At 45.0% G+C, this 13,387-nt stretch overlaps 1 protein-coding gene across 1 annotated transcript in view; it reads left to right on the top strand.

Moving 5' to 3' along the window:
* FER1L5 (fer-1 like family member 5) overlaps window positions 1-13,387 on the top strand; it is a 55,607-nt gene that overhangs the window by 15,456 nt on the left and 26,764 nt on the right. Inside the window, exons 12-19 of the mRNA XM_044262217.1 lie at window positions 4-127; window positions 789-841; window positions 2,114-2,182; window positions 5,416-5,459; window positions 5,551-5,633; window positions 5,718-5,812; window positions 6,772-6,900; window positions 8,481-8,658. Of these exons, the coding sequence (XP_044118152.1) occupies window positions 4-127; window positions 789-841; window positions 2,114-2,182; window positions 5,416-5,459; window positions 5,551-5,633; window positions 5,718-5,812; window positions 6,772-6,900; window positions 8,481-8,658 (775 nt within the window). The remainder of the gene's footprint in view (window positions 1-3; window positions 128-788; window positions 842-2,113; window positions 2,183-5,415; window positions 5,460-5,550; window positions 5,634-5,717; window positions 5,813-6,771; window positions 6,901-8,480; window positions 8,659-13,387) is intronic.

The raw sequence follows: 13,387 nt of genomic DNA, 5'->3' as shown, positions 1-13,387 counted from the left end.
CAGGTAGATCAAGAGATGCCCTATGGGGCTGATGACACCACTACTGAGATCTTCAAGTCAACGGTGGTCCCAACCAACGTAGCCTACTTACAGTTCTTCATCTACTGCGCAGAGGATCTTCATCTCAGTTAGAGTCAGGGTAGCAGGGTGGGACTGACCCTGAGGTTCCCTACACAGTGGCATCGTGGATTCTCATGGGGCTTCCCTGTTCCATTTTTTTTTTAATTTAAAAAAAATTTTTTTTAAAGATTTTATTTATTTACTTGACAGACAGAGATCACAAGTAAGCAGAGAGGCAGGCAGAGAGAGAGAGAAAGGAGGAAGAAGGCCTCCCGCCAAGCAGAGAGCCTGATGCGGGGCTCGATCCCAGGACCCTGGGATCATGACCCGAGCCAAAGGCAGAGGCTTTAACCTTCTGAGCCACCCAGGCGCCCCTTCCTGTTCCATTTTGATGCAAACCTAAGATTCAGGGACTGGGGGAGAGGATGAGACTGAAATCCACCCAGATTTGTTTCATGAAGACTCCATAGATGCTCTTTAAAATGGATCAAATGCCCCAACCTGTCTTTGATGCCTGGATGCAGACTCCCAGTTCCCTATGGCAGTGCCCACCCTCGCTGCCATTATGTACCATGACACATGAGATAGAGTGGACATGGGAGAGGTCTGCCTGGGTAGGGGTGTAGTGCGGATGGTGAAGGGGTGTGAGTTGTTCTGTCACCTCTATGTGTCCTTCCCTTGAAAAAAAATGCTGCTGTCTTAGAAATCTTATAACTTCTTGTTCACAGAGAAGCAGCACTTAGTGAGTCCTGTGTTGGAGGTGGAACTAATTGGGGAAAAGGTAAGTGTAGAAAGGGTCTGAGATTTTGAGAAATTGTCACCTAGATAGTGCGTGAGGAAAGATGGAGTTGGTGGGCTCGACCCCTGGATTCTGATCTCAGGTCCTCCATCAGTGGGCTGAACCCCACTGGACCAGGAAGTCTTTGAAGATGGAGGCCATGGCTGAGTCACCCTGTGTCTACAAGCTGGGCACATCTGCCCACTGAACACCTAATGTGCATGAAGGGCACGAATGAGTGAATGAAACAACATGTCTGCAAACAACACTGAAATGGTCACTGTCTTCTTTGGGGCTGGGTTTCTTCATCCAGAAATTGAAGGTTCTGGGCAAAAGAGTTGTTGACATCCCATGATCCTCTGTGAATAGACAGTAGTATTTTCCAAAGTGTGCTGATGGATGGTCTGTGCAAAACAAGGATCCTATGTTCAAATTTGGGGAATGCTGGGTTAAGTTAAGTAGGTTTGTCTCAGAATTCATAAACCATTGTTTCCACCATATTCTACCTATTAGAAGCATCATTAAATCCAGCCCATATATAAAGGGAGGGAAATTAATGTCTACCTTTCCAAGGAAGGTTTTCCAAAGGATTTGTGGACATATTTTAAAACCACCACACTGAATGTGGTTTGCATGCTCAGGTCTAGGTGAGATGCTCTTGGGCAGTAGCTGGCACACAATTTCACAATTTTCAAAAAATGTTAATATCTCTGATTTTCTAGTATGTATTAAAAATGTATTAACCAGTACATTTACAAATACAAATTTGTATTTTGTAACACAAACAGAAAAATGTGTTAACCAGTATGTATTAACCAGTCCAACCAACCCTTGATTTCACTGACATGATTGCTTAGAATAGCGCCAGGTTTAAAAATGAAGTCAAGTTGATGCTTTGGAAAGGGGTATGCCATTGTGTACTACCATAGTCAACATGGTTTTTGCTCACTTTTCTTTTGGGATAATAGAGTTTTTCTAACAAAATCTGTGTATATGCACTCATATATAAAGTTAGTAACCTTATGACTATTTAATAACAAAGTCAACTGAAAGATGATCTGAAGATAAGTAATAGGGAATCTGGATCTAGGCAGATATACAAAGGACTGACGTTGTACCTGAGGAGAGGTTGTCAAAATGTCTTTAGACCGTTCCCATGATCAGCCCTGTGCCAAGACAGCGTCCATCCTTGGGCAGGGCTGGAAGGGGTGGAAGGTGAGGTCTGTGGAGGGAGGAGGGGGGACAGACTGACACACTGTTCTGGGATGTTCCTAGCTCAAGACAAATGTGCTGACTGAAACTGAGAACCCGATATGGAACCAGATCCTGACCTTCCAGATTCAGGTATTGCTATTCTATCTTTTCTTTTTTTCTTTTCTTTTCTTCTCTGAGAGAGAGAGAGCTGGGGGAGGGGTAAAGGGAGAAGAAGGGAGAGAGAGAGAATCCCACACGGGCTCCACTCTCAGTGTGGAGCCTGGAGCCTAATGCAGAGTTCGATCTTATGACCCTGAGATAATGACCTGAGCTGAAATCAAGAGTCAGATGCTTAATAGACTGAGCCCCCCAGGCGCCCAGTCCTGTTCCACCTTGATCACTCTCCTCCTCCTGGCCCACAAATGAAAGGAAAGTTTGGGTGTGGAGGGAAGGTAGGGGCCAAGAAGCATGGGGTGAAGACAGTGGGGGGCACCAGGGATGGGGGTGGGATCTGCCTGACAGGGAACATGAAGAAGGCCAGGACAGATTTCAGAAAATGTACTTTATTTGTCCAGTATTAAGAAATGAGTGGGGGGCACCTGGATGGCTCAGTCGTTAAGCGTCTGCCTTCAGCTCAGGTCATGGTCCCGGCGTCCTGGGATCGAGCTCCGCATCAGGCTGCTTGCCCTGCGGGAAGCCTGCTTCTCCCTCTCTCACTACCACTGCTTGTGTTCCCTCTCTTTCTGTGCCTGTCCCTCTGACAAATAAATATATTAATAATAATAATTTTTTTTAAATGAGTGGGCCATACAACTGAACTTTCCCAAAAACCTAAATGTGTCTTTTACCTACGTTATAAAACAAAACCAAAAAAATCATTTAAATCTACATTGTATTATGCATTTTCTTATCTTCTAGGCGAAGTGCCCTGGACATAATTATAGCTCTTTGTTAATGGCCTAGAGGTATTGTGGGAACATAGTATATGGGCTACATGGAGTATGGCTTTTTGTTCCTATACTAAACGGGTCCAAGTTGCTCTTCTTTGTGGGATTCTGTAGTCTGATTTCTATAGCTTTTCAGTCCTTCTCAGTCACCTATCAGTAATGTGGATGCCAGTCTTCTTAAAGCCCTTGAAGAGCCTTGGTTGCCTTTTGACTACATGTCAGGCTTCTAAGAACTGCATGTAGAAAGAGTACGCAATTCTGAGAGATAGCTTGAGCACTGTCATTAAGTATTAGTGCATAAAACGTTGTGTGGCTTCTATTTGGATACACAGAGTGTTTGCTTTCCTTATACCTTACATTTGTGTGACATAAAATCAACTCATGAGTTCCCCTCTACTCTTCCTGGGACCCTCCTCCTTGCTAGAAACTTCCCTGGTCTGCCTCCTGATGAGGCATCATCTTTAACCCATTCTTCATAATCCCTACCTTCCTGAGTGATTTTATAGACTCTTAAAGTAGGAAGAGATTTTAAAAGGAGCCTAGTTTATCCCCCACCTTTGTTTCCTCCCACCTGTCTCCAGCTGTGATGAGGTTTGTGGCCGGGATCCTCAGATGCTCTGTGACTGCTCAGAGCCTTGCAAGTCTTCCCCGATGTTCAGCTGCCTTTAGGTTCAGAAACCAGTGGCACAGGTTGGGCCCTCCTTTATCCCTGAAAGAGGCCTTCCAACATTTAAAGATGTCCAAACACCCCTTGGAGCCTCGTGCATTTCCCAAGTAGCACAGTCTCTTAGGCTGGAGCTGTTTGGAAGATTGTGACTACACTGTGGAAATGCAGCAGGCAGATGTGACCCTCACCCTGAGTGGCAGGATGACCACAGAGACAGTAGCATCTGAGGCCAGGCTGTCAGTGCCCCAGCAAGGCAGGCTACAGGGGAAGCTCTACTGAAAATGGGTGTATGCTGGCTTACAATCCAAGGGCCCCAGAACAAGGACAGTCAAGATAAGGGACCGGGAAAGGGGAATAGAGTTCTCAACAGTGTGGATGAAAAGATGGTTCAGCCATAAATTTGAATCTGGAGGATTTGTAATATTGGAAGACCTGGATGCCCTCCAGTGCCCATCTCTCCACTTCTAGGGAGCCTTTCCTCATTTCTTCTTAACCACTTGCTCAACTGGAAAGCCCTTCCCCTTCTCCACCCAAGCCCCCAGCTCCTTGGCAAGGGGAGAACAGACAAGTAGAAAGGACAATGGGAAGTACTCTCAGCCATGCCTCAGGAAGTGCAGTGAGGAGAGGAGACCCCAACTGAGAGAGTTGAGGTACCACTCAGGCCCCAGCAGCTCTGTTTTACACACAGATTGTTTTTTATTTTCCTATTTGAGGGGACCCTGTGGCAGAATGGAAACAAGAATCTGAAGTTTGGGTTGCGGTCCTGACTGCGACCCTGACTGTGTGGCCGTGAACAAGTCCCTCTGCCTCTCTGGGCCTCATTCCCCATCTGTAAATAGGGACAATCACAGCCCTCACTGGGTTGTGGCAGAGTTGTTAAGAGCTCTAAAGAGAGCTTCTAAAGAGAACTTGAGGGGCGCCTGGGTGGCTCAGTGGGTTAAGCCGCTGCCTTCGGCTCAGGTCATGATCTCATGGTCCTGGGATCGAGTCCCACATTGGGCTCTCTGCTCAGCAGGGAGCCTGCTTCCTCCTCTCTCTCTCTCTGCCTGCCTCTCTGCCTACTTGTGATCTCTGTCAAATAAATAAATAAAATCTTTTTTAAAAATAAATAAATAAATAAAAATAAAGAGAACTTGAGGAACTCAGTTCCTCTGTGCCTCAGTTTTCCTGTCTAGAAATGGGAATAACAGCACTGGGCTTATGGGGTTATTGGGAGAAGTCACTCGGGTGATCCATGTAGATCATTCAGCCCAGGCCTGGGGACAAAGGAAACCCTTTCCCACAACAGCAACTACTATTATTTATTCTGGAAGGGATAGATGTCCTGCTGTTTAAAAGTTAACTGCTAACCATGAAGAAGACGTTCTAAGCCACAGCCTCTGTGCAAGACGGTTGACAAGCATGCCTTCAGACAGTGAAGGGCTGTGTGAGACTGTAGTCATTGAGCCCATGGTCAGGGTGGACTCAGGTCTCAGTCCTGAAGCTCATGCCATTAGGGGACCATTTCAAGAATAAGAATACAAAATGACCAGGGGACACAGTCATAGGCCTCTCCCAAGGCTTTGCAAGGGGCGCATGTGAGTGGGGAGGCCCACAGCCACAGACCTATACGCTCCCATGGTAAATCCATCTTGGCTGTGGTGACATGGCTTACTGGTGACTGAGCCAGGCCTTGGACCCAGACCCAGCGCTTCCCAGCTGTATTCAGTCTCTGTGAGGACCGAAACCTCGGAGCATGCACCTGCAATGACTCTCACTTTCCCTTGCAGCTGCCCTGCCTCTCCAGCTACATCAAGTTCAGAGTCCTGGACTGGTGAGCCAGGGTGGAGGTTGAAAAACATGCCAGGGAGGAGACAATCAGAGCTAGGTGAGCAGTTCAGCCTGCGGGATGTGTTTCTCTCCAGTCCCAAGAACAGTTGCCAGGATGAGATTGGGACCGTCAGCCTGTTCCTCAACCAGATCTCATCTACTGGAGCAGAAATAGAAGGCAAGCAATCCCCCTGGCCCCTGCCTCCTGTCTCTCTCCCACCCACCCACCCACCCTCGCCCCCCTCACTCTCTCTCCTTGCAGGAATGTACTCTGGCTTCCTACCCTGTTTTGGCCCCAGCTTCCTGACTCTCCGAGGGGGTAAAAAGGCCCCTTTCAGGATCCAGGAAGAAAACACTGTAAGCTTCTCATGACAGCTCTAGGGAATAGTGGAGGTTAATACCAACCGAATGAAAGCTCTGGGGCCTGGGGGGTGCTGGGGGAGGGCCTGATCCTGGTTTCTGTCCACCACACTAGTAGAGGACATGTAAGCTATGTGTTAATGACTATGTCTATATGGGACGAGCGTGGCACGAGAAAGAAATAGACGGAGAGCTTGGGGCGTTCCCTGAGGAAGGAGCATTCAGATGAAATGTCGGGTAAGACTTCCAGCATGTGGAAAGGACACAGGAGACAAAAAGACAGCATACGTAAATGTAGAAAGTATTGAACTGTTAAAGACTGATGATAACGACCAGGAAGCCAACTCCAGTTCACTTAAAAGATGGGAACTGGGCTGGGAAGAACTCTGAATGAGGACAAGTTGCAGGCACCGGGACCTCCATGCCATCAAGAGACTCCCTCATTCATGCCATCTTTCAGCTCTGCCACTGCCACTCTTCTGCCTGGGCTGCTTTCTTTCCCACTGCAGTGAAGCTCCCAGCAGGCAGTGGCCATCCGAGCCTCCAATACGGAAGGCCAGGGGAGGATTCTAATTGGCTGCCTTAGGTCATGTGTACTCCCCTTGGACCAATCACTGTTGCCAAGGAGGAGGAACATGCTCCGATTGGCCAGGCTGGGAACTTATCAAGCCTCCTCCAAGCGGGAAGTATTTTCGGGTAACGCGTGCTCCGGGTTAATAGGTGGGTCCAATGCCTGAAAAGGAGGAATGGGCCTCGGGGTATGGAAGAGGGATGAAGGCCCAGAGGTTTCTGGGCGCAGTGATGCCTGAGGGTGTATGGAATTCCGCCCCAAGACTGTGGTCAGCCGTAGGCAGGAAGTCACTGAACATCTCTGTCTTCGCGGCATAGGTGTCAGGGGACATTTATCTGCTCTTCTCTCGTTCCTTTTCTCACCATTTTCCTTCCCGTTGCCCTAGAATATTCCCGACTCTCTTAAGGATGGTCTAACTTATCGAGGCCGAGTCTTCCTGGAGTTATCCACCCACGTCACTTCCCATCAAGACCTTAAGAGGAAAGATCTCTCCTCCGAAGTGACCAGTATAGAGGTAACTCCAGGAAACAGGGAACCCAGGAAGAAAGAGTCCCCTGCCCACCCTAGATCTACTGCGGGTCCTGTTTCTGACACTGCAGAGGGCCCGGCCACAAGCTGAACGAGCTGTTGGCGACCTGAAGATGTTTGGTCAACTGCCTGAGTCTTTACTAAGCCCCATGTGGGCTTTGTGCCGTACCAAGTCCTGCGTGGTCAGGGACCCAGTAAATAACAAGATAAGTTTTCAATTTAAGAAATGTGCAATCTAGTAAGGAGAAATGATCTTCCAAGGAGTTTTTACTTCTTCCTGTAACCTGGGGAAGACCACTGATGAAGGAAGGGGTAGGAAAAACAGCCTTAAGAATAGCCACCCACTTATTTTTTAAAATGGGAATACAGTCATGGGGCAGGAGAACCAGAGAGGAGGGAGCAGGTTCCAGAGACCCTTTGGAAACAGAATTATCAGAGCCACAGATCAACAAGACATAAGAAATGAGACTAACTCCCCTAAGCTGATGCCCCTTTTCTGCCTCAGGTGGCAAGGTGGTCAGGGTGACATTGATGCTCCCTGAAGGAGGAGAAGGTCTGGGGGGTGCAGGAGAGAGACAACAAATCCCACCTTTGACATATGCTGGTGAGACACCCATGGAAACCAGTCCTTGAGGCTGTGGACAGATGGTGTGTCATCAGCACACTAGGATCTGAACACAGAGTTGTGAAGGAAATGCCTGGGAGGAGTAGGTGGGTGAAAGGGTGCCACAGCCTAAGGCAGGTAGAGGAGGAGGGGGAGCTTGCAGAAGAAACTGGGGAGGAGTCTGCAAAGAGGAGCATGGAGGCAACCCCTTCAACCCAGGGAAGAGTTGCCAGGCCACACAGGTGCAAGGGAGAAGTTGCAGACTCTGCATAGAGGCAAGTGCACAGAAACTTGGCTGGAAACGTGGAAGAAGACAAAATCAGATGGGAGCTCAACAGAGGCTCAGAGGGGAGAAGGAGGGTTATTTTTTTATGACAGGGCAGACCTGAACTAGTGAACAGACTGGGAGAGTGCAAGAGGAGGGCAGGAGATGGCCACTGAAATGAAAGCAGCTGACATGGTCAGTGTAGATGGAGGACTTCCAGCAGAGAGGGGGCATGGTGGGAGAAAGCCACTGGAGAAGGGCTCAGAGTAGATGTGCATGCATGTGCCACCCTCACGACACCACTGCCCACGCTCATTCCATGAGGGGAGGGCATTGAGGCAAAAAGGAGAAGGATGGGGTAGCCCAAGTCAGAGCTCCAGCCTGACCCTCAGGGCCTTGGAGGGAGAAGACTCCCTCCAAGGAAAGAAAGGAACTGCAGCTCGCTGGGAAAGAAAGGAAACACAGCTGGCTGGGAGGAGGGGACCAGGTGATAGAGGACCTGGGTGGAACTGCCCTTGCGCTGGAGTCTAGGCAGGATTTGAGGGGGGTGTGGGTTCAAAGATGGCCCAGCTCACCCTGAAGAGAAGCAAAATGGCTTTTTTAAAAAAGGCACCTCATCTTTGCCTCCTTGCCTATCTCTGTAGCCTTGTTCATCCCTTGGCTTATGTACTGGGATGTGGGGGGGTTATTGTTTTAGAGACATCATCACCGCCAGAAGTATGGGCTGTGTGTCATCTTCCTTTCCTGTACCATGATGCCCAACTTTAAGGACCTGATCCAGTTCGAGGTCAGCATTGGCCACTATGGAAACAAGATGGACCTGAATTACAAGCCTTGTGTCTCAACCACACAGTACAGCCCAGTGATATATGATGGTAATAGTCAGATCCAAAGAGTAGAGAGCATCCCCTGCCTCCCAGGCTCTGCGCTTGACCTTTTTAAGGGTATTAGCTCATAGAAATTCATAGGCATTGTTAACCCACATGTCTTACATAAGGAAAATGAGCTTCAGAGAGGTGAAGTCACCTGCCAAACATTGCACAGCTAGCGGGTGGTGAGCCCACGATAAGAGTTGAAAGTAGGCATTCACTCCAAGTTCTTCTCTATGCTACATTTCACACTACAACTTCTGCAACCCCAACTTCTTCCCTTCTACTCTGAACCAGCCCTGACCCATCCATGCAGCCGTCTTCTGTTACTCATCTTCCCACCTGCTATCCATCCATTAATCTACTCACCCACCAACATCCATTAATCTACTCATCCATTCAACTCCTACCCATCCACCGACCCAGACACTCAGCCAAACTCCCATCCATCCATTCACCCATTAATCCAATATATACTTATTAAACACCTATACCAGACTCTATGGTTTAGCATTTCTCAAAGTGCAATCCCTGGGCAGGGCACCAGGATCACCTGGGAACTTTTAGAAGTGCAGATTCTAGGGGGGCCTGACTGACTTGGTTGGTTAAGCACCTGGCTCTTGAATTCAGCTCAGGTCATTATCCTAGGGTTGTGAGATGGAGTCCCACATTGGGTTCTGTGCTGAGATGAAGTCTGCTTAAAATTCTCTCTCTTCCTCTCCCCCTTTTCCCCCCACCTCACTCATGTGTGCTCTCTCTCTTAAAAAAATGCAAATTCTTGGCCCCACCTCTGTCCTTACAGAATCAGGAAAGCTGGAGATGGTGCCCCACAATCTGTGTTTTAACAAGCCTATCATGTGATTTAGATGCATGCTAGAGTTTGAGAACCACTACGCTCAACTTCGTCTTCAACAGTTTTGCAATTTCCTTGCCCCTTGAGAGCCTTTCTGTGCATCCCACTTCCCTGGATTTTTAAGAACCACTCTTGAGTGAAATAGAATTCACACACCATATAATTCAACTATGTAATGTATGCAAATCAGTAGTTTTTCATGTATTCACAGAATTGGGCAACCATCACCATCGTCAATTCTAGAACATTTTTACCACTCCAAAAGAAATCCTGTACCCATGTGTAGTCACTCTCTACTTCTCCCCAGCATCCCCAACCTCAGGCAACCATTAATCTACTTTCTGTCTCTGTGGAGTTTCCTATTCTGGATATTTTATCATACACGTAGATTTACAATATGTGGTCCTTGGTGTCTGGCTTTTTTCACTTTGCATAACGTTCTACTTGTTTTAAAATTATGAAATATACACAAAAACATGTTCAATGTATATATACCATTTAAAGATGAATGAAATGAGTACCCCAAAACTCAGCACTCAGCTTAAAAGATAGAAAATTGTCAGCATCTTAGAAGTTCCCTGTATGTTCTTCCCAGACCCATTTATCCAAGAAATAACCACACTCCTGACCCTCATGGTAATCACTCCCTTGTTTTTCTTTTCAGTTTTTACCATCTATGTATGCGACCCTAAACAGCATACTCTTTTTTACATTTTAAACAAATGGAACTTTTCAGTCTGTATTCATTTGTTTTCCATCTTTTGCTCAATATTAAGGTTTTTTTTTTATGTTGGTATGTGTAGTCGAAGTTTATTTTCACTTCTGTGTATATTCTCCTGTATGATTATAGCACCAATTATGTGGTATATGCAGACATTTGAGACTTATCTTTTTTTCCTACTATAATAATTGTGTTATAAACATTCTTGTATATCTCCTGGTCTCAAGTGCAGGACTTCCTCTAAATTATATACCCTGGAATGAAAGAGGAATTCAAACCAAAAGAAATTATACCAAATTACACTCTCATCAGCTCAATATGAGAATTTCTTTTGCTTTTCGTTCTCACCCGTACTTTGTGTTGTCCACCAGCCTTTTCATTTTTGCTGATGGTGGGTGTAAGATGGTAGCTTATAAGATCTTGATTTGCATCTTCCTGATTACAAATGGAGGTTGGGCATCTTTTCATATATTTACAAATGTTTGCTTTTTCTCATCTGTAAAAAGCCTTTCAATGTATTTTATCCATCATTCTATTTGGCTGTCTTGTGCTTACTGGCTTGTATGTTACTTTTTCTGGGAACAATCTTTTGTCAGATGGGCGTATTATACATACCTTCCCAAGATTGGGGCTTTTCATCTTCACCTTAATGACAACTTTTTATTTTTTTTATTGAGGTCTTGTTTGCAAATAATAAAATGCACATATTTTAAGTGTACAGTCTGATGAGTTTTGGCAAATACACTCATGTAGCCACCATGGGAAGAAAGTTCCATAATCCCAAAAAGCTGCCATATGTCCCCTTTTAGTCAATCTCCCCAAGCCCTGGGGTCAGTCCTCGTGTTGTCTATCACTATAGATTTGTTTTGCTTTCCCTACAACTTCATGTAAATAAAATCAGACATGTGTTTTTTTCTTTTTCTACCACTTCTTTGACTCAGCATCGCATTTTAGGAACTCACCCATGTTGCTTCATGGGTAATTGTTTTGTTCCTCTTGATTTCTGATAGTACTTCAATATGTGGATATGACAGTTTATTTACCTATCCCCCATTCATGGAAATGTAGATTGATTCTACAAAAAGCCTGATGGAACTTTTGTATTTTGTTCTAGTCAAGTTTTTAAAATTTATTTTGTTTTTAGTATTGCATTCTGTCTCCTCTACTTGTTCTATATCTGTGGTGGTTGTAGTGGTTGCTCAGGGATTGCAATATTGATCTTTAACCTATCGTAATCTACTTTGAGTTAATATTATAATTACTTCATATATGATAATATATTACATATAATCACATATAATTGTTATATATAATAGAAAGTGAAATTATAATAGTATAATTGCATTTCACCTTTGTTATACATTCTAGAGTTGGCTTGTCAATATTTTGCTTAGGATTTTTGCATGTATATTTATTTTTTTAAGATTTTTTATTTATTTTATTTGACAGACAGAGATTACAAGTAGGCAGAGAGGCAGGCAGAGAGAGAGAGAGAGGAGGAAGCAGGCTCCCCGCTGAGCAGAGAGCCTGATGCGGGACTCAATCCCAGGACCCTGAGATCATGACCTGAGCCGAAGGCAGCGGCTTAACCCACTGAGCCACCCAGGCGCCCTCTCATTTGTTTTTAATATCAAAGTTATGCTAGCCTCATAGTTGAAGTTGAGAAGCATTTCCTCTTTTTACTCACTATGAGCATTTGAGTAAGACTGTAATCATCTGTTACTTGACATTTTGATAGGCCTCACCTCTAAATAAAAGCCTGGTGGGTTTTTTAATGCAGCAATTTAAATATGGATTTATTTTAATTAGTCAGCTTTTCTATTTATTTTTAAGTCAATTTTGATAGGTTTAACTTATCTAGAAATTTATAAATTTCATTGAAGTTTTTACATTTTTCAACATAAAATTATTCAGAGTATCTTTAAATTTTTTTATTGTGGCAAAATGGATGTAACATAAAACATTTTAGCTATTTTTTTTAAGATTTTATTTATTTATTTGACAGAGAGAGAGAGATCACAAGTAAGCAGAGAGGCAGGCAGAGAGAGAGGGAGAAGCAGGCTTCCCACTGAGGAGAGAGCCCGATGTGGGGTTCGATCCGAGAACCCTGAGATCATGACCCAAGCCGAAGGCAGAGGCTTAACCCACTGAGCCACCCAGGCACCCCACATTTTAGCTATTTTTTTAAAAAGATTTTATTTATTTATTTGACAGACAGAGATCACAAGTAGGCAGAGAAGCAGGCAGAGAGAGGAAGGGAAGCAGGCTCCCTGCTGAGCAGAGAGCCCGATGTGAGACTCGATCCCAGGACCCTGAGATCATGACCTGAGCCAAAGGCAGCGGCTTAACCCACTGAGCCACCCGGGCGCCCATTTTAGCTATTTTTAAGTGTACAGTTCAGAGGCGCCCGGGTGGCTCAGTGGGTTAAGCCTCTGCCTTCGGCTCAGGTCATGATCCCAGGGTCCTCAGATTGAGCCCCACACTGGGCTCTCTGCTCAGCAGGGTGCCTGCTTCCCTCTCTCTCTCTGCCTGCCTCTCCACCTACTTGTGCTCTCTCTCTTTCTCTCTGTCAAATAAATAAATAAGATCCTTTAAAAAATAATAAATAAAAATAAAATAAAATAACATAAAATAAAATGTACAGTTCAGTGGAATTAAATACATTCACAATGTTGTGTAACTATTACCTCTCTTTCTAGAGTGATTTCATCATCCCAAACAGAAACTGTACCCATTAGACAATAAATTCCCTTGTCCCCTGGAATCCTCTATTCTACTTTTTGTATCTCTGAATTTGCCTATAGCTCATATATGTGGAATCATGTAATATGTGCCCTTTGTGTCTGGCTAATTTTACTTAGCATAATGTTTTCAAGATTCATCTACCTTACAGCATGTGTCAGAACTGCATTACTTTTTATGTCTGAGTAATATCCCTATTGTATGTACATATCGTATTTTGTATATCCATTCATCTGTTGATGGACACTTGGGTTGTTTCCACCTTTTGGCTATTGTGAATAATGTTGCTTATGAACATTGGTGTACACATCCCTGTTTGAGTTCCTGTTTTTAGTTATTTGAGGTATATGCCTAGGAGGGAATCATTGTGTCACATAAGAATTCTGTTTAACTTTTTGAGGAACCATCAAACTATTTTG

The sequence above is a fragment of the Neovison vison genome, chromosome 8, assembly GCF_020171115.1.
Source record: "Neovison vison isolate M4711 chromosome 8, ASM_NN_V1, whole genome shotgun sequence".
NCBI classification, from domain to species: domain Eukaryota; kingdom Metazoa; phylum Chordata; class Mammalia; order Carnivora; family Mustelidae; genus Neogale; species Neogale vison.
This window is presented reverse-complemented; position numbering and strand designations above follow the sequence as displayed.